This window comes from Toxorhynchites rutilus, chromosome 3, assembly GCF_029784135.1.
Source record: "Toxorhynchites rutilus septentrionalis strain SRP chromosome 3, ASM2978413v1, whole genome shotgun sequence".
Classification (NCBI taxonomy): Eukaryota; Metazoa; Arthropoda; class Insecta; order Diptera; family Culicidae; genus Toxorhynchites; species Toxorhynchites rutilus.
Genome location: NC_073746.1, coordinates 24247951 through 24266993, shown reverse-complemented (window position 1 = coordinate 24266993; position 19043 = coordinate 24247951). Strand labels below are relative to the sequence as shown.

General features: G+C 41.7%; 1 protein-coding gene across 5 annotated transcripts in view; it reads right to left on the bottom strand.

Moving 5' to 3' along the window:
• LOC129775513 (uncharacterized) overlaps window positions 1-19043 on the bottom strand; it is a 130867-nt gene that overhangs the window by 10429 nt on the left and 101395 nt on the right. For all 5 annotated transcript variants that reach the window (XM_055780345.1, XM_055780342.1, XM_055780343.1 and 2 more), the window contains 3 exons: window positions 2960-3046; window positions 2752-2865; window positions 2594-2677 (listed from right to left, as the gene is read on the bottom strand). In XM_055780345.1, the coding sequence (XP_055636320.1) occupies window positions 2594-2677; window positions 2752-2865; window positions 2960-3046 (285 nt within the window). The remainder of the gene's footprint in view (window positions 1-2593; window positions 2678-2751; window positions 2866-2959; window positions 3047-19043) is intronic.

The window sequence follows — 19043 nt, the reverse complement described above, 5'->3', positions numbered from 1 at the left end:
ACTTTGTTTTGTTTACAATTTTGATATTTCGTGCGCTCAAGTGTTGCAAGGTGTTTCGAAATGACAAAAATATGCTATTAATGCTTTCTGCGTAGCATATTTGCCAAAATACTTAGGATTTCTTATAAAAGTGGATGGGTCTGAGCCTAGTGGCACGGACGGGATCTTGACATAGGACTGTGATTATGTGTAGTAATTGCATTTCAATTGAGTTTTTCATTGTTCAAAATCTGTATTTTTTTCTCTTTTGATTCATCAAATGGATGCCCTGGAAAAACCGTTTCCTGTATGTACTTGTATCCTTTAAACGGGTTAGATGACATAACGTGGTAGAATTCGGTACCGCATTCTGTTCAAAAATGTACAGAAAAATACCATTAAAGCCATTACTACCCTTTTCTTCTGTTTATTCAATCATGCAGAAGAAGATAAAGAGTCATCATGTATAATTTTTAAACACAATTCTAAATAGTTAAGACCTACATAAATATAAGCCTGAGTCAAAACAATCTATGACTACAAAAATATATTATAGATAAAAATAGCATTATCTCCTTCGTTGTCACGTTGTCCGGAACATTGTAATAATTTTATAGCCCTGTAAGATTGCGACTACTCAAGCTATCATAATCTGATTTACGTAGGTATACCCTTTCGATCTTTTAAATCAGCAGCCATTTAAATTCATTGATTGCATTTTCACATAACCAAACAACATACTCGATTTTATGACATCCTGGACCACAATTACACAAATTGTTTTAGAAGTGAGACCTACACGATAAAAACATGAATTGAGCACAAATTGATTGGACAACATACAATATAATATAAAATAAATGCCTATTATCGGTGAATGGAAAATAATTCATTTTACGCATTAACTCACATTATGAGCTAACGCCCGAATTTAGGCAAAAAGATTGCTCGTTGCGTCGGGGAGAAAGCGAGTTGATAGTGCAATCGAAAGAAAACATACCCAATTAAATCGTCAAATGGATAGCTATTTTTACTATACTTACCGTTTAAGTTTCAAGCAAAAAAATTCTGGATAAATTTCCTGTCTAATGACATATAACACAACATACGTCGCAATAACCATTTTGAGTAATATGCGTTTGAAAACTCTTAATAAATCGTTACATTTTTCGTAGAGTGACCCCCCTTTATAGAAATCAAACACATAGTCCTATGTCAAAACTAGAAGTGGTCCGTCTTACCCCGTCTTCCCCTATGAATAAATGTAAGGAACCTAAATAAAAACGTAAATGTTTTGCTGATTCTGATGATGGTGTGATTGAGATTCTTCATGACAGCAAAATCTAGGATTATGAACATTTGGTATGCTTTTTAATTTCTTTGAAGTTGATTCTATCTAAATAACTCAGATAAAGTTGTATAAATGTTGGACTAACTGTTCGAAATGAATGTTTCAATGTATATTGCAGAACAAAATAACACAACAAATCAAACAAAAATCTCGAAGAAGTACTTTAAAAAAGTTGTATATATATATTGATCGGCAGATAGTCGGGTATTCCGGCACTAAATGGTTGTTAGAGCCTTACCGTTCTTCTTAAACTATCATCTACTGTTTTTTGTGTTCCCACACAGTTCGCTATAGATAAATTTTATTCATGAACAATTCCAATTTTTGTAAAGAACCGAAATTGGGAAGCGTTTTTATCTACTTGGTGTTAAGGGAACTGATGTATATCTTTCTCATCTGCCATTGCATACTAAAGATCAGTAGGTCAAAAATGGATTGGAGAGATGCTCTACTCACAATGGTCTAAGCCCATATCACAACAAAATTTTGGAAAGCGTCCGGAGGAAAATCCTATTACACCACAGAGATTCCTTGAAATCTAGCTGTACCATTGCTTGTAGAATCCATTGAAGAATTTTTTGGAAATTACTACAGTTGGGTTCAGTGTTAATGAAAACTTTTACCGGAAATTCTCCGAAAACATATTGCTATGTAGAGGAGCGATTTAAGCTTGTCATTTGTAATGACTTTCGAACAGAAAAAAGCCCCTATGATCCATCTATCCTTTTTATCGTGTTCTAAGGATTGAATCTATCACAACATCTCCTATTAGCCCTTTCACGTACAACATCGAGTCTCACTCGATGTGGAATGATTGTGCCAAAACGTACAACATCGAGTCTGTCTCGCGGTGCGCTTGCTTGGGTTTAACAAAGTCTGTATGAGGTTCAATCAAGCTCTAGTCCGGATGGATGCCAATATTATTCATTCACTATATCCAAAACGGAAAAATTAGGGAATAACTGAACATTTTCTTCTCTTTGTTTGATAAAAGGTATAAGAGTAATGGTGTTCCCAAACTTATCTAGGAAACTGTACTCGATTACTTCTATCACGTATGTAAAGATAACATAGCAGAGAAACATTGTGGAAACGCTCCTCTACAGAAAAGAGAAAACGCGCCTTTACAAGTGGAACTTGTGATTCTACCCTTAATTGAACTTTATAGTACTTAAATAATCGCTTTTGGACGTCTTTTTCGACTTTACGACCAAATGATCCAGGAAGAGCAGATTAAAATGCACGCCAATATAAATTTCTTACCTTGACAGTAACAGACCCGGCAGGGTGTTTCCGGATCGAACACCTTCTCCCCGTTGGCGTAGGTCTTGCCATCGCGTTGGCACTCTACAACGACGTGTAAATAATATATGATTATATTTTTTAGAATCGAATCGTGCCACCGAAGTCGGCCGACTTACCGCACTGATAATCCGGACAGCACTCGCCCGTCTTCTGGATCGCTCTGCAACCATGCTTTTTCTCGCAGACGATACTCGTTCGGGACACTTGCGAACCATCGTAAAGACATGTATCTGATTGCGGACAAACAAAAAAGAAAGAAAAATCAAGTTGACCATTATACACGCATAAAGACTATCATAACTTTCGTCTATGGTTGCTACTTACCGACGAAGTTTGTGACATTCTGTGCACTGGCATCCGTAATCTCCCCGTAAATCTCTCGCATCATGCGGCGCGACCGGATCACTGGACCTATAAATAAAGAAAACGGTGAAGAAGGTGAACTTAAAAAAAGAAGTAAAATCGTAAGTTTACAACAAGCCCGAGAAGATACACAATTATTGTTACGTTTCGAATCTGAGCCCGACACAATGGTCATCGATAACGACTACGACGCAATGGCGCAATGGTTTGTTGGGGGGAAATCATAAAGGTAATGATGAAATAAAACGTTGTGTTACATTGACCATTGAAAAAATAACCATGGAGTGACGCGACGAAGAGAAAGTTTGTGGGAATTACACGATTCGCGGCTTTATTTTTAGATCGACTATCCCTTGGAATGTAAAGGCTGTGGAGGTTACTCCTACATCGTAATTACATGGGTTTCTATGGGTCTCCTTGATCCCAGCAAAATCTAACGTTAATATACAAATATGTTAACCGGAATTTACTACATTCCTATTAAGTGCACAGAACTTTTTATGTAAAAATTTTGTCAGAAAAAACAGATGTTCAACTCCATATTGACTTTAAATAAAAAAAAATTACTAACGAATCAGTCCCTCCCCTCGTAGACGGCATCGTTATCCCGTCGCACCATCAAGTCTCGTGTAGATTAAATTCCTACATGCGTACCAATTAGGCGCCCAGTAGTTAAAATAGTACATCTTGTTTGCTGAGAAAGTGTGAACAATGCTTGTAACTTGTTGAAACACGCCGCATTTTCCATTCACAATTGGTCGTCATTCGTCTTCGTGAAGTCGAGGCCGCCGGGTGTATTTTCTCCCGTCTGGTGATACCGTTATCTTGTGATACTGTTGTGATACCGTTACTTTCGCTGCTGGTGAAATAAACGGGATTTTTGGACAGCAATAGTGTGAAGCAAACAAAGCGGAAGGAAGAAGACCTGCATCGCGGGCGCTGTGTGCTGGCGTGTTTATCGCCATATCATCGTCATCGAAATCATCATCGCACTGTGGAGCCATACACCGTTGCAGCTGTGCTGTACGATCGACACGCGGTTCGCTGGGAACCGTTCTAATTCAACCGCACGGGTGTGCGATATAAGTATATTTTTTATTAGATTAAGGTTTTTAGTTTAAGAAATAATCAGAAAAAAAGATTGAGAAATCACTGAAAAACTGTACATCTGCCACTTTATATGGCAGAATGCGGAGAACCCGTTGACATGGAGATTGAATCCACTGTCTATCCCTCCACATCTACGGGAGGTGGGAAGTCGCTTAAACGCGTTCCCCCTTCAGAAGAAGTCTTTTCGGGGGAGGAATTAACCCACCTAAACAAGCCCCCCTCAAGAAAATTTGCAAACCTCTCCTCTTCACCCCCTCAGTCTCCTGCTACCGTTCCTCCTCTCGCTCCCGTTCTCATTCTCCTTCTCGCTCCCACTCCCGTTCTCGCTCCCCCTCACGATCCCGCTCCCACTGAACTCCCGATCACGCCACCCAACCCTGCTGTTTCCGCTTCCGCTCAACAATCGACCCCACTTTCCTCTCCTGTTGTGTCTCCACCCCGTGTCAAGGTTTATCCAGAAAATGCAACTGGAACTGGCCCATGGGTTGTTTTCTTCCGACCTAAACCTAAAGGAAAATCCCTGAATGTCATTCAGATCATGAAAGATTTGACAAAAAATTATTCCTCCGTGGTCGAAATTTCCAAGGTTCGCCCGAACAAACTGCGTGTTGTCGTGGCTGATCGGAAGCAAGCTAACGAGATTGTTGTCGACAAGCGGTTCATTTTAGAATATCGCGCATACGTGCCCTGCCATAACGTAGAAATTGCGGGAGTGATTACAGAAACGGGTCTGACGTGTGAATTTATTAAAAAAGGAAATGGAAAGTTCAAGAAGCTCCCCTCGATGGAAGTCGAGATCTTGGACTGTCGCCAATTAGGCAAAGTCTCCCAGGAAGGGAGAGAAACTAAATTCACGCCGTCCGACTCGTTTCGAGTAACTTTTGCTGGTTCCGCTCTCCCTGACTACGTTATGGTGGACAAATTGAGACTGCCGGTGCGACTCTTTGTGCCAAAGCCCATGACTTGCAACAAATGCAAGTCAGTTGGTCACACTTCAGATTATTGTGCCAACAAGGAGCGCTGTGCAACTTGCGGAGAGCAACATGTGGGGGAATCCTGCAGTGCGACTGAGCATAAATGTCCATATTGCGGGGGAACTCCACACGCGCTCTCAGCTTGTGAAACTTATAAGAGTCGCTGGGAGAAACAGAAGCGCTCTTTAAAGGAACGCTCGAAGCGCACATTTGCGGAAATTTTAAAGGGCGCTTCTCCACTGACTCAACAACAACAACCAATCTCAACACACAATACTTTTTCCTCGTTGCCAGTTGATGAAATGGAAGCGGACACAGCTAGCGGGGACACACCGTTTATTTCCAAAGGGAATCCCCGGCGCAAGAATGTGACCACTCCCAAAGTTCAAGAACAAGTCCCCCCGGTGATACCCCCTGTTAGCTTGCCTAAAAAATCGAGTGCCGCGGACAAGCAAAATCAGGTTCCTCCTGGCTTCCGTGGGAATAGTTCACCTTCGAACGACCCAGCACTCGAGGGAACATCAAAAACCCCAACTGTCCCTATTTTTTCGTCCAGTTCAACTTCCCAATCGGGATTTATAAAGTTGTCTGACCTTCTGGATCAAATCTTCAAGTGTTTTAATGTTTCCGACTCCATCAGAACCATTGTCATCTCAATGCTTCCAGTATTAAAGACAATTTTGCAACAATTGATGCAAACATGGCCCCTCCTTGCAATGATTATCTCTCTTGATGTCTAATTTAAATAGAGAGGTCGGAGATATCACTGTTTTACAGTGGAATTGTCGTAGTCTCATCCCTAAATTGGATACATTCAAATTTTTAATTCATAAATTCAATTGTGATGTTTTTGCTCTGTCCGAAACTTGGCTTTCTTCGCGAGATGATCTCTCTTTCCATGATTTCAATATTATACGCTTGGACCGTGATGACAGATACGGAGGGGTGCTATTGGGGATCAATAAGTGCCACTCATTTTTTCGAATTGACCTTCCACCTATTGGAGGGATTGAAGCTGTTGCTTGTCATGCAAACATCAGAGGAAAAGACCTCTGTATTGTCAGCTTGTATTGGCCTCCGAGAGCTGCGGTTAGCCGCAAGCAACTTGTTGACATGTGCTCACTCCTTCCTGAGCCACGATTGATCTTGGGAGACTTCAACTCTCACGGAACTGCCTGGGGGGAACAGTACGACGACAATCGTTCATCGTTGATATATGACCTTTGTAACAGCTTCAATATGACCGTTTTGAATACTGGGGAAACAACACGTGTACCTAAACCTCCTGCTAACCCAAGTGCTCTTGACCTCTCGCTTTGCTCGAATTCACTATCGTTAGATTGCAAGTGGAATGTAATCCAGGACCCCAACGGTAGTGATCACTTGCCAATCAAAATTTCCATCACCATTGGGTCGAATTCTTCTGAATCTATAAACATGGCATATGACCTCACAAGACACATTGACTGGAAAAAATATGCGGACGCGATTGCTCTAGCCATCAATTCCAGAGATGGTTTACCTCCATTGGAGGAGTATAACTTCCTTTCTCGTTTGATCTATGACAGCGCGGTTCGCGCTCAAACGAAACCCATCCCAGGCTCCACTATTCGTCGAAGGCCTCCCAATCCATGGTGGGATAGCCAATGTTCCAAGCTTTATCAGGATAAATCGAACGCATTCAAAGCTTTTCGGAAACGTGGAACCCCTGAAAATTTTCAATCGTATTTGGACCTTGAAAATCAATTTAAAAACTTGATCAAAGGGAAAAAACGTGCTTATTGGCGAAATTTCGTGGGAGGTTTGTCACGAGAAACGTCAATGAAAAAATTATGGAAAGTGGCTCGAAACATGAGAAATCGCTCTCCAACGAATGAAAGCGAAGAATATTCACATCGATGGATTTTTAATTTTGCACGGAAGGTTTGTCCTGATTCCGCTCCTGTGCAAAAAATTGTTCGAGATATACCACAAGATAGGTGCGATCTTGATTCCGAGTTTTCGATGGTAGAATTCTCTCTTGCTCTCCTTTCATGTAACAATTCTGCTCCGGGATCGGATAGAATTAAGTTCAACTTGCTGAAAAATCTCCCTGATGTGGCGAAACATCGCTTGTTGAATTTATTCAATCGGTTTCTGGAACATAATATTGTTCCAAATGATTGGAGACAAGTACGAGTTATAGCTATTCAAAAACCCGGAAAACCTGCGTCCGACTTCAATTCGTACCGCCCAATAGCAATGCTGTCTTGTATACGGAAATTGTTGGAGAAAATGATCTTGTTTCGCCTTGATCGATGGGTAGAAACGAATGGCCTACTCTCAGATACACAATATGGGTTCCGCAGGGGCAAGGGGACGAATGATTGTCTTGCGTTGCTTTCTTCAGAAATTCAAATGGCTTACGCCGAAAAAAAACAAATGGCTTCAGTATTCTTGGACATAAAGGGGGCCTTTGATTCAGTTTCGATAGAGGTCCTGTCAGACAAATTATACTCTCGGGGTCTGCCGCCTCTATTGAATAATATGTTATATAACTTGCTTTGTGAGAAACATTTGAATTTTTCTCACGGGGATTCGACAGTAAGTCGGGTCTCCTACATGGGACTCCCCCAGGGCTCATGTTTAAGCCCCCTTTTGTACAACTTCTATGTAAGCGACATCGACAATTGCCTTACACAAAATTGCAGCCTAAGACAACTTGCAGATGATGGAGTGGTGTCTGTCGTAGGATCAAACGAATCCGACCTGCAAGGACCCTTACAAGATACTTTGAACAATTTTTCAACCTGGGCCATTGGGCTAGGGATCGAATTCTCCACGGAGAAAACAGAGATGGTGGTTTTTTCTAGGAAGCATAGACCAGCAAAACCAAAGCTTCAACTTTTGGGTAAACCGATCACTCATGCTATGTCATTCAAATATCTTGGGGTCTGGTTCGACTCCAAATGTACTTGGGGGGCCCATATTAGGTATCTGAGTAAAAAATGTCAACAAAGAATAAACTTTCTCCGTACAATTACCGGCACCTGGTGGGGAGCCCACCCCGAAGATCTTATAATGTTGTATCGAACAACTATTCTCTCAGTGATGGAGTATGGCAGTTTCTGTTTTCAATCAGCTGCCAAAACACACCTCATTAAACTCGAGCGAATTCAGTATCTTTGTCTCCGTATTGCGTTGGGATGTATGCCCTCAACGCATACCATGAGCCTCGAGGTTTTGGCAGGCGTACTCCCACTAAAAGATCGCTTCAATTTATTATCTCTTCGGTTCCTCATCCGGTGTAAGGTTATGAACCCATTGGTGATCGGAAATTTTGAGCAGCTGATCGAGCTAAATTTTCATTCTGGATTCATGAGCTCATATCATGAAATCGTCTCCATGCAGGTTGATCCTTCTTCGTATATTCCCAACCGTGTTTGTTTTCCTGACTACATCATTTCCTCTGTGCATTTTGATCTGTCCATGAAGCAGGATATCCATGGAATTCCAGATTATCATCGATCGGGGATCGTTCCTACGATTTTCGAAGCAAAGTATGGGCGTGTCAATTGTGATAATATGTACTTTACTGATGGGTCCTCTATGAATGAGTCCACAGGATTTGGAGTGTTCAACAATTTTTTTAGCACCTCACACAGTCTTCAGTATCCTTGCTCAGTGTATATTGCTGAATTGGCAGCAATACACTGGGCGCTGGACAGCGTCGCCTCACGACCTGTTGAACACTATTACATTGTAACGGATAGTCTTAGCTCTGTCGAAGCTATCCGTTCAGTGAGGCCGGAAAAGCACTCGCCGTACTTCCTTGAGAGAATACGAGAAATTTTGAGTGCTTTATCCAGACGCTGTTATGTCATTACCTTTGTCTGGGTCCCTTCACATTGCTCAATTCCGGGTAATGAGAGGGCTGACTCATTAGCAAAGGTAGGTGCAATTGAAGGCGAAATTTATCAGCGTCAAATCGCCTTCAATGAATTTTATTCTTTAGTTCGTAAAAATACCATCGTTAACTGGCAACGCAAATGGAACGAAGATGAATTGGGCCGGTGGCTCCACTCAATTATCCCTAAGGTTAGCCTCAATCCGTGGTTCAAAAGTCTGGACTTGAGTCGGGACTTTATTCGCACCTTCTCCCGACTCATGTCCAATCACTGTTCGTTAGACGCGCTGCTTTTTCGTTTTAATCTTGCCGACAGCAATCTCTGCGGTTGTGGCCATGGTTACCACGACATCGAACACGTTGTTTGGTCGTGCGAGTTGTATCTTGTCGCCAGATCGAATTTAGAAAACTCCCTTCGGGCTGGAGGAAAACAGTCCAATGTGCCGGTGAGAGATGTGTTGGCTCGGTTAGACCTTGATTACATGTCCCAAATATATGTTTTCCTTAAAGCTATCGATCTTCGAGTGTGATTGTTCATACATCCTTTTCCCCTCCTTTTCGTCCTTCGCGAGCTATCGGTTCCCTTCCTACTAACATTAGAATAAGTTAAATTGTAAACACATATTAAATGTAAGGATAGTTTTAAGAATTGAGTGTGAAGTGTCAGTGTGAATGAGAATGTGAATGTGAATGTGAATGTGAATGTGAATGTGAATGTGAATGTGAGTGCGAGTGTAAACACACATCTCCTTACATCCCATCCTTTTCCTAATGAAAATGTGTCACCCTTCTAAACTCGAGTCGACCGCGAGTAATCGGTTTCCTATTTCATTAACCATAGAATTAAGGAAACAACATGTTGATATATGCTAGTTGAAATATAGTTAAGAGTTTGGCTCCATTAAACTTATGTAACTGAGCCTGTAAAAATAATCGGATTAATAAAAAAAAAAAATAAAAATTGGTCGTATGCGTGCACTGGGCGAGGTTTCCCCTCCCAGGTCGGAGAAGGGGCGCCCCGCATTCAGAGATCAGATAAAACAAACAACATATCAGCAGATTACGTCCCTCCACCACCGGTCAGGCTAACCCACGGAAGTCGACGGACTTGAAGAGTGGAGCAATGTAAACAATCAATCCGAACGCTTTTGGAAACGTCAAAGCAAATCAAAACTCGCGGAGAAAAAAAGAGACATTCAAACAGACTTTCAAGTGGTCTGGCAAAGAGACTGTGTTTACCAAGTGCATCTTCTGAGGTATCTGAAAGTGAAAAGTTGTTCACGGTGTAACAGAGTGAAACTGTGGGTAGTGATTAGATTAATCGGTAAGTGAAGTTGGTACAAGAAATAATCATATTTGATTAATAATTGAATACCCGACCTGAAGCCGGCATTGTTTTTCACCGAACCGAAATTGACAACCAAGTCATCCCCCGATTGACCTCGTGCCGCTTTCGGAAGCGTTTCGAGTCTGGTCTCGGTACAGTGCGGGGGGTTTCCCAGCACGAATTAAGGTTATCGGGGGTGCTGCGTTTGGCTGATCACGCGTTTGATCCGGTGCGGCTTCCACCAATTTTTCGAATGACAAACGCGCGAAATGTATTTAAATTGCCGAATTATACCGCGTGTTCTTCCCTTGGTGCGGCGCGTTCAATTCGGCTTTGTTCTGAAGCGCGAACACGCAGCACAGAACAACGAACGACCGGTGGCCCAGTAATTGCTATTCAACCTAACATATATTATCCGGTAAGGTCACCCAAACGGTCACCAAACAAACAAGCAGAGCATTTCTTCGAATTGCAATTATTGTCGAAGAGGAGAGGGTCATCCGCGCGTGCCAGCAGTGTCTGGTCTGTTTGCCCGTCACCCAAGCACCCATCGTTCCAATTGCAAACCGAGACCATCGAAGGTCTCCGGCGGCGTCGAGATGTGAATGTTGGTTCCGTCGATTCGCCGATATTTGTCTGTGTGCTTCTTGATGAGTGAGATGTGTGGCGCGATAAAATGCCCACCACCTCGCGCACATCTTCTGAATAAATTCCGCCGAAGAATTTCATTTCGATGATTCAGCAGCAGCAGCAGCAGCGAATGGCATTCGGCGGAAGGTGAAAATAAATCAACACCCATTATCGGATGGAGCATGTGTTCTTCGACGGTGATTGTGCTGGAGCTCCCTTTTGGCGCCACAATTCACGTTGATTGCAAGAAACTTTATTGGCTTCATGTGAAATGAGTGCGCTCTTTAACCCTTTCCCGTACAACATCGAGTCCCACTCGTGGTATACTTGCATAACACAGGGCGCTAGAACGTTCAGCAGAGTAGTGAAACCATTTGATGTGTGACGTATTAAATAATACGGGAAGGGGTTAAGTTTGGAAAAAAGGTTGTTTATAATAATTCATTGAGAACTTCTGTCGTGTGAATCAAATATATCCCTGATCTTATAGATTGTGGATGACAGGATTTTGGCAGTTCATACATCCAAACTAGCGTTGGCAGGAAACATTTCATCTTTGGCAGAAATGATGCCATTTCGTGTGCTGGAGGGTCAAATGCGCAAATAATGAGGTGTTTTAAAAGCTTAAAAATGGGTTGGTTGTATGCGAGCAGACATCTCTTTCTGTTTTTTTTTCTCATTTCATTTGGGATTGTGCAAAAAAGTCCATGCGACGTCAATGAGGATCGAACCAAGGTCGGCTGGAATGCAAAGCTATTTCACACGACCACGTTATCCATATAGCTGCCAGTACTGTTATAAAAAAAGCGTGATAATATTATACCTCTTCATCACATGAAGTTGGAAAGTGTTTTCTAAGAGGATAAAGAAGAACATGCACGAGAATATATCTTTCTCTGTCTGGGCTGTGTATTTGGAAAACTATACGAAAAGCTTTCATATGCTTTCATTTAAATGTGTCTCCTGTTTCGCTCGCTCATATTGGCTCTAGTATATCTAAATAAATAAAAATGTTGGTAAGCGGAAAACCCGAAGAAGGGATGGTCCGATTTTAGCCTACTGTATTTTGTTGTATTCGTCTCTTCCCGTAGATCAATATAATGGAGAGAAAAATCGGAAAATTTTCGGAAAATCCTGAAGGAAGGTCGGAAAATTTGGAAAATTGAATTCCCACATGTTCGAAAATTACATCATAATAAGCGTTGTTAGTCCATTCGATATTTGCGCTATCGAAATTGATCTTTGTTCGTAAGTGGAATTGGATTTTCAAGCGAAATAACGCATTTCCATATCTTATATCTATAAATAAAAATGGAAGGCCAAATGTGATGGTAAGCGCAAAACCCGAGGAAGGAATGGTTCAATTTGAGTCATTTGAATGAAACCTTCATTCTATAGTAAATAAGTATTCGTATTCGTTTTTTTGAAAAAGTTCTAGCGTATATTAGAAATTCGATTAGTTGCAAAATTGCTTGTGGGGCAAAAGTTCGCACCCGCATTTTGCTCTCAGAGGCTCATATCATATCAGATGTGCCAGCGAGCACCTAGGGCGGTTCAGACCAGTCGCAAAGCGTCGAAATCCTCAGAACCGAAATATAAGATAAGAAAGAAAACAAACAATTGCTTAAAAATAATTCAAAATGAATATCAAAGGAAAAATGGGTTTATTTTAACCATGTATTCAATTAAATGACGGTTATGTTTCTTTAATCTTTATGTTTTCATAATGAACTTCAAATAAATATTGTTTTTTTTCAACAATGAGTTTCAAATATATCAGGCGAAGGTAACTATGTATTTATAAACTTGATTTGTTAATAAAAAGAATTATTTTTCAAATGTTGTACATTTTCAGATATCTTATATTGTCAGTCTCCTCCCTCGCAAAATTTTGTATGTGGATGGCCCGTTATCATATTTGTGGGTGCCAACAATCAATCAGAGCACATAACAAAATCATGTTCGACCATAACAACCACCCTTCTCCACCCATAAAACATCATATAGCACTCCCCTCCTCCCCACTGGATGGTACCTACACACTCTAGTAATGATGCTTCTCCCGCTGGTAATAATATAGCATTCCTTTTTGTTACAAGTTATCTCAGAAGTTCAATTTAATAAGTGCACAATTTAATAAGTTTGCCCCTAGTGGGGGCAAAAGTTCACATTTGTCATTTTGTAGTAAAATAGGTACATGTCCAACTACATACAAAACTCGAGAAACTCTTGTACTACGTTTTGAAGGTAATATATATAGTTACAATTTGGTAAGCAATCTAAACTTGCTTTTATTTCAAGAGTTTTTGGACGACAACAGTACAACATATATTGGAATAACGATTTTGCATTTGAAATCCCTTTTATTTTCGTTCAGTGACCCCCCTATATAGACCCTCAGGAATTATTTAGCTCTTGGGCCGCTGTATCAAATCACCGAATCAAATAACCGAATTACTCAAAATAAAATTCATTCACAGCTTAAGCAGCCGTTATAAAGGGGAAGGAATGGTCCGATTTGAGCCGTCTTTTTTTTCTGTTTTTGTCTCTTCCCGTAGGTCAATATTGCCCTAACGAAATTGACCTTTTTTCGAACGTGGAAATGGATTTTCAGGCGGGATAACGCACTCCTATATCATCTATCTATATAAACAAAAATGCAAGACCAAATTTGTTGGTAAGCGGAAAACTCGATGAAAGAATGGTCCGGTCTGAGCTGGCTTTATTTTGTTGTATTCATTTCTGCCCGTAGATCAATTTTATATTTTACAACAGAATTTATATTTTATGTTGTGGTTAAAATTTTTGAAAAACTTCGAAAGTTCGAAAAAATACAAAAGTTCTACAATGACATCTTTGTTGTTCCAGTTGGATTTCACGTTTTTCAGAATCGAACATCTATTACATGTAACGGAAAAACATGTTTTTTGCAAGTGAATCAAGAATCTTGAGCTAAAATTGTGTCTGAAAATAAATTTATATTATAATGACGTTCTAATAAAAGAAAAATGTAGAGAGCCAATTGGAAGATCAATCAATGGCGAGTTCTGCGTTTGAACCCACGATCGTTCGCTTAGTAAGAAAACGTGAATGTTCGAAAGAATTCATATCAAAGAAATAATTTTGGACGGGACAAAATTCGCCGGGTCAGCTAGTCTCATATGTAAATAAAAGATACGTACGTTAGACAGCGCATAACCCGAGAACGGATCGTTCGGTATGAGCTTCCTTTATTACATTAAGTTTGACTCCTCCTCTTCCTTAGCATTTGTATAATACAGGGTCTTTCAGAATAAACGCTCACGATACAACTTATAATAACTTCTACAAAAGTGAACCGATTTCTATTTTTAAAAAACGAAGATAAAGCTTATTTTAGGACATTTTCGATGTGACCACCCATTTTTTCGATAACGCGTTTCAAACGGTGAACAAAATTCTGCATGCACAACTCTAACATTACGACTTCGATGCTGTTGAGAATCTGAGTTATTTATTCTTTAACTTCCTTCAAATTTTGTGGCTTATTAACATAGCAACGGTGCGTCACGTACCCCCAAGAGGAAGTAATCGACGACGAGAAATGTTGAAATTCATACCATAAGAGGACAAAGTTTTATTACGGCTGCGGTTACTCGAGTAACACGATTTCACTGAAAATACACATTCTTGTAAATTGTACATCTTGACACTGAAAACCATCCGATCAGACTGTACGAGTAGCCGAATATTATCGTCTCCAAGTGGAGAATGCAGTGTTCCTATCGACGGAGCGACAAAAAAATATAAGGAACTATTCGATATTTTTTTGGGTGATATACGCTCTGAAAGACCCTGTACTTTACGACGTATCCTCATAACTACCAAATATTGCATGAAAATCGGTCGATCCGTTTCAGAGGAGTATTGCCTCTCTTCTGCTGCATATCGAACCCACATGCATCTTGAAGCAGCAGAATCATACGGACTATGCGAGGTGGATGATTCATACTCTGAACCCGACCCATAGTGTGTCAGAGAGTGTTACCTAGATGAACGAACAGCTAGCTAGATACTCAGGAAAAGGGTAGTCAGGATATTTTTTGACGTAGAACTACGTCTTTCAGGAAAATGGGTTTAAATTAAATAAATGCGAACGAAAACAACGCATAACTCCATTAGTGTAATTGATAGTGTGCTGTTAGCTAGAAATCACTAACAAATATTAATTTTACTCGCATTTGTATGTTAAAAACAAAATTGACTTCCGCGTGTCAGACAATAGAACCACCGACAACAGTGTCGGTGGTTCTATTGTCTGACATGCGGAACTTTGGCGGAAGTTCGTCAATGGTTTGTCAAGGGAGACCGCTATGAGCACTCTTTGGAATACGGCTAGGAAAATGCGTGGCTGGAACCATACAAACGAAAGTGAGGAATACTCTGACCGTTGGATTTTTAACTTTGCAAGGAAGGTTTGCCCCGACACCGTTCCTGCACAAAACGTCGTACGCGACATTCCACTTCAAAGCGATTATGAGAATTTTTCGATGGTGGAATTCTCAATTGCCCTTCTCTCATGTAACAATTCAGCTCCGGGGTCGGACAAGATTAAATTCAACTTGTTGAAGAATCTTCCCGACTTGGAAAAACAGCGTTTGCTGAACTTGTTCAACAAGTTTCTGGAGCTGAATATTGTCCCGCATGACTGGAGACAAGTGAGAGTGATAGCCATACGGAAACCCAACAAGCCGACTAGCGATCACAACTCGTATAGGCCGATTGCAATGTTATCCTGTATTCGTAAATTGTTAGAGAAAATGATTCTACTTCGTTTGGACAAGTGGGTCGAAACGAACAATTTGCTGTCAAATACGCAGTTTGGCTTCCGCCGAGGTAAAGGGACAGATGATTGTCTCGCGCTGCTATCTTCTGAAATCCAAATCGCATTTGCTCGCAAAGAACAAATGGCTTCCGTTTTTCTCGATATCAAAGGGGCATTTGATTCAGTTTCCATGGAAATTCTCAGAGAAGCTTCATAATCGTGGACTTTCACCAATTCTCAACAATTTCCTGTACAATTTACTGTCAGAAAAGCACATGATTTTCTCTCATGGCAGCTCGAAATCTTCTCGTTACAGTTTTATGGGCCTACCACAAGGCTCCTGCCTAAGCCCCCTCTTGTACAGTTTTTATGTCAATGATATGGATGATTGTCTAACTAGAGACTGCACGCTGAGACAACTTGCAGACGATGGAGTTATTTCCATCACGGGTACTAATCCCGTCGTTCTACAAAAGTCGTTGCAAGATACCCTGAACAATATGTTCACGTGGGCCCTCAAGCTGGGTATCGAATTCTCTACGGAGAAAACTGAAATGGTCGTTTTTTCTAGGAAGCACGAACCCGCCCAATTCCAGCTTCACCTATCCGGCAAAACGATCCAACACTCTATGTTTTTCAAATACCTGGGTGTATATTTTGATTCTAAGTGTACCTGGGGGAGACACATTGCGTATTTGAAACAGAAATGCCGCAAAGAATCAATTTTCTCCAAACAATTACCGGAACATGGTGGGGTGCCCATCCAGGAGACCTCATTCAGTTGTACAAAACAACGATATTGTCAGTGTTAGAATATGGCAGTTTTTGCTTCCGATCAGCTGCCAGGATTCATATTCTCAAGCTGGAGAGGATACAATATCGTTGCTTGCGTATAGCCATGGGGTGTTTGCATTCGACACATACGATGAGTCTCGAAGTTTTGGCAGGAGTACCCCCGCTTACTCTTCGGTTCACAGAACTATCCTACAGATTTCTCATCCGTTGCAAGATCATGAATCCATTGGTGATTGATAACTTCGAAAATCTACTCCAACTGACTCCTCAGTCAAGTTTTATGTCTTTATACCATGAGTACCTTACCCACGACGTGCACCCTTCAGCAGGCATCTCCAACCAAGTTTGCTTCCCTTACTTCTGCAATTCCTCTGTCATTTTTGATCTGTCCATGCGACAAAAAATCCATGGAATCCCAGATCACCTACGCTCCGATTCTATTCCGCCGATATTTTCGGCAGAATATGGGAAAGTTGGATCTGATAAAATGTTCTTTACTGACGGTTCATTCATAAACGGGTCCACTGGCTTCGGCATCTTCAATGAAAATTCCAGTGCCTCTTTCAAACTCAAAGATCCTTGTTCCGTGTATGTCGCTGAACTGGGTGCGATATATTACGCATTAGGGATCATTGAAACATTGCCCATCGACCACTATTTTATTTTTTCAGACAGTCTCAGCTCAATAAAGGGTGTGTCACATCAAATTGCATTACGGAAAAATCGCTGTAGAAATTTAATTTTTAGGAATTATACCTTCAGCTTTCGCTTATAATCAGATAAGAGTGTATAGATCACGTTGGCCATGCTTCACTGTCAATTTTTCGTAAATTTGGAAAAATGTCGTCGAACGAAAAAGAGCGTCGTGAATTAATCCTGTGCACTCATTTCGAGAATCCGGAGTTGTCACATTGGGACATCGGTAAGATGCTGGGAATCGTCCAATCCACGGTCAGCAGAGTACTAAAACGATACTTCGAGAACCTAACCATCGACCGGAAGGTGAAGAACGGCAAAAATGGATGCTCCGTCAGTGAAAAAGATCACAAGCGCGTAGTTAAGCAGTTTAGACGTGATCCGAGAAGTTCGGTCCGGGATGTCGCCAATAAGCTGAATTTGTCAAGTTCATTCGTTCAGCGGACCAAACAGCGGGAGGACCTGCGTACATACAAGGTTCAGAAGGCTCCTAACCGCGACGAAAGGCAAAACATGGTGGGGAAGACGCGAGCCCGGAAGCTGTACACCGAAATGCTGACGAAGCCGCATTACCTGGTAATGGACGACGAAACCTACGTCGAAGCGGACTTTCGTCAGCTGCCGGGCCTGTTGTTCTTCTCCGCAGAGGACAAATTCAGCGTTCCGGAGGAGATTCGCAAGCAGAAACTATCCAAGTTTGCCAAAAAGTACATGGTGTGGCAAGCGATCTGCTCTTGCGGAAAGCGGAGCGCCCCCTTCGTGATGACCGGCACGGTAAACGGGCAGGTTTACCTTAAGGAGTGCCTACAGAAGCGCTTACTACCACTATTGAAGCAGCACGAGGGCCCGACCATCTTCTGGCCGGATCTCGTTTCGTGCCACTATTCAAAGGACGTGTTGGAGTGGTACGAAGCCAACGGGGTCACCTTCGTGCCAAAGGAAATGAACATTGCTCGATTCCGGGGAATGAGAAAGCGAAACGACCATTTCAAGTTGGCAGCGCATGTGGAGTGGTGATGAGTTCGGTCGTTGGTTACACACGATTATCCCTAAGGTCTCGACGAGTGCATGGTTCAAGGGATTGAATGTAGGTCGTGATTTCATTCGCGTGATATCTCGGCTTATGTCCAATCACTACAACCTAAACGCGCATCTCTATCGCATTGGGCTCGCAGCAAACAATCTTTGTGATTGTGGCGATGGCTACCACGACATCGAGCATGTTGTCTGGTCGTGTATCCGGTTTCATGCTGCTCGCTTTCAGCTCTCTAGAGCACTGAGAGCAAAAGGCAGACAATCGGATATCCCCGCCCGGGATATCTTAGGCAGCCGGGATCCTGATCGTCTGCTTCATCTATACCTGTTCCTCAGAAACGGCGATGTCAACGTTTAATGATGTTTCCTTCGTTGTGTCCCCGTTTCATATCCCTCCTATCCGATCGATAAACTTTTACTTAGTCGCGGCAATACATACACACACTCTTTACAGATGCACGGGCCGAAGGTTGTGCAGTCCACTGATCATTCAACAAGAGCCAAAGGTTGTACCGCTCATGACAACTCTACACGAGCTGATGATTGCGCCGGCTAGTGACCATTCTATCCTGGATTCCTCGAGTCGAGAAAGACGCACCACGCTAAATATGGGGTACATACTAGGGGGGCGTTGCTGATTAATGGGCAGCTGCATCCCAATAGGAAGTATCCCGTGTCGGGCACACGTACAGAGCATCGAAGACTGCAACATACCAATTATGAGAACACTTGTAATACTATCCTCGAGCCAACCGCGAGTAATCGGTTACATATTACTAACATAGTTG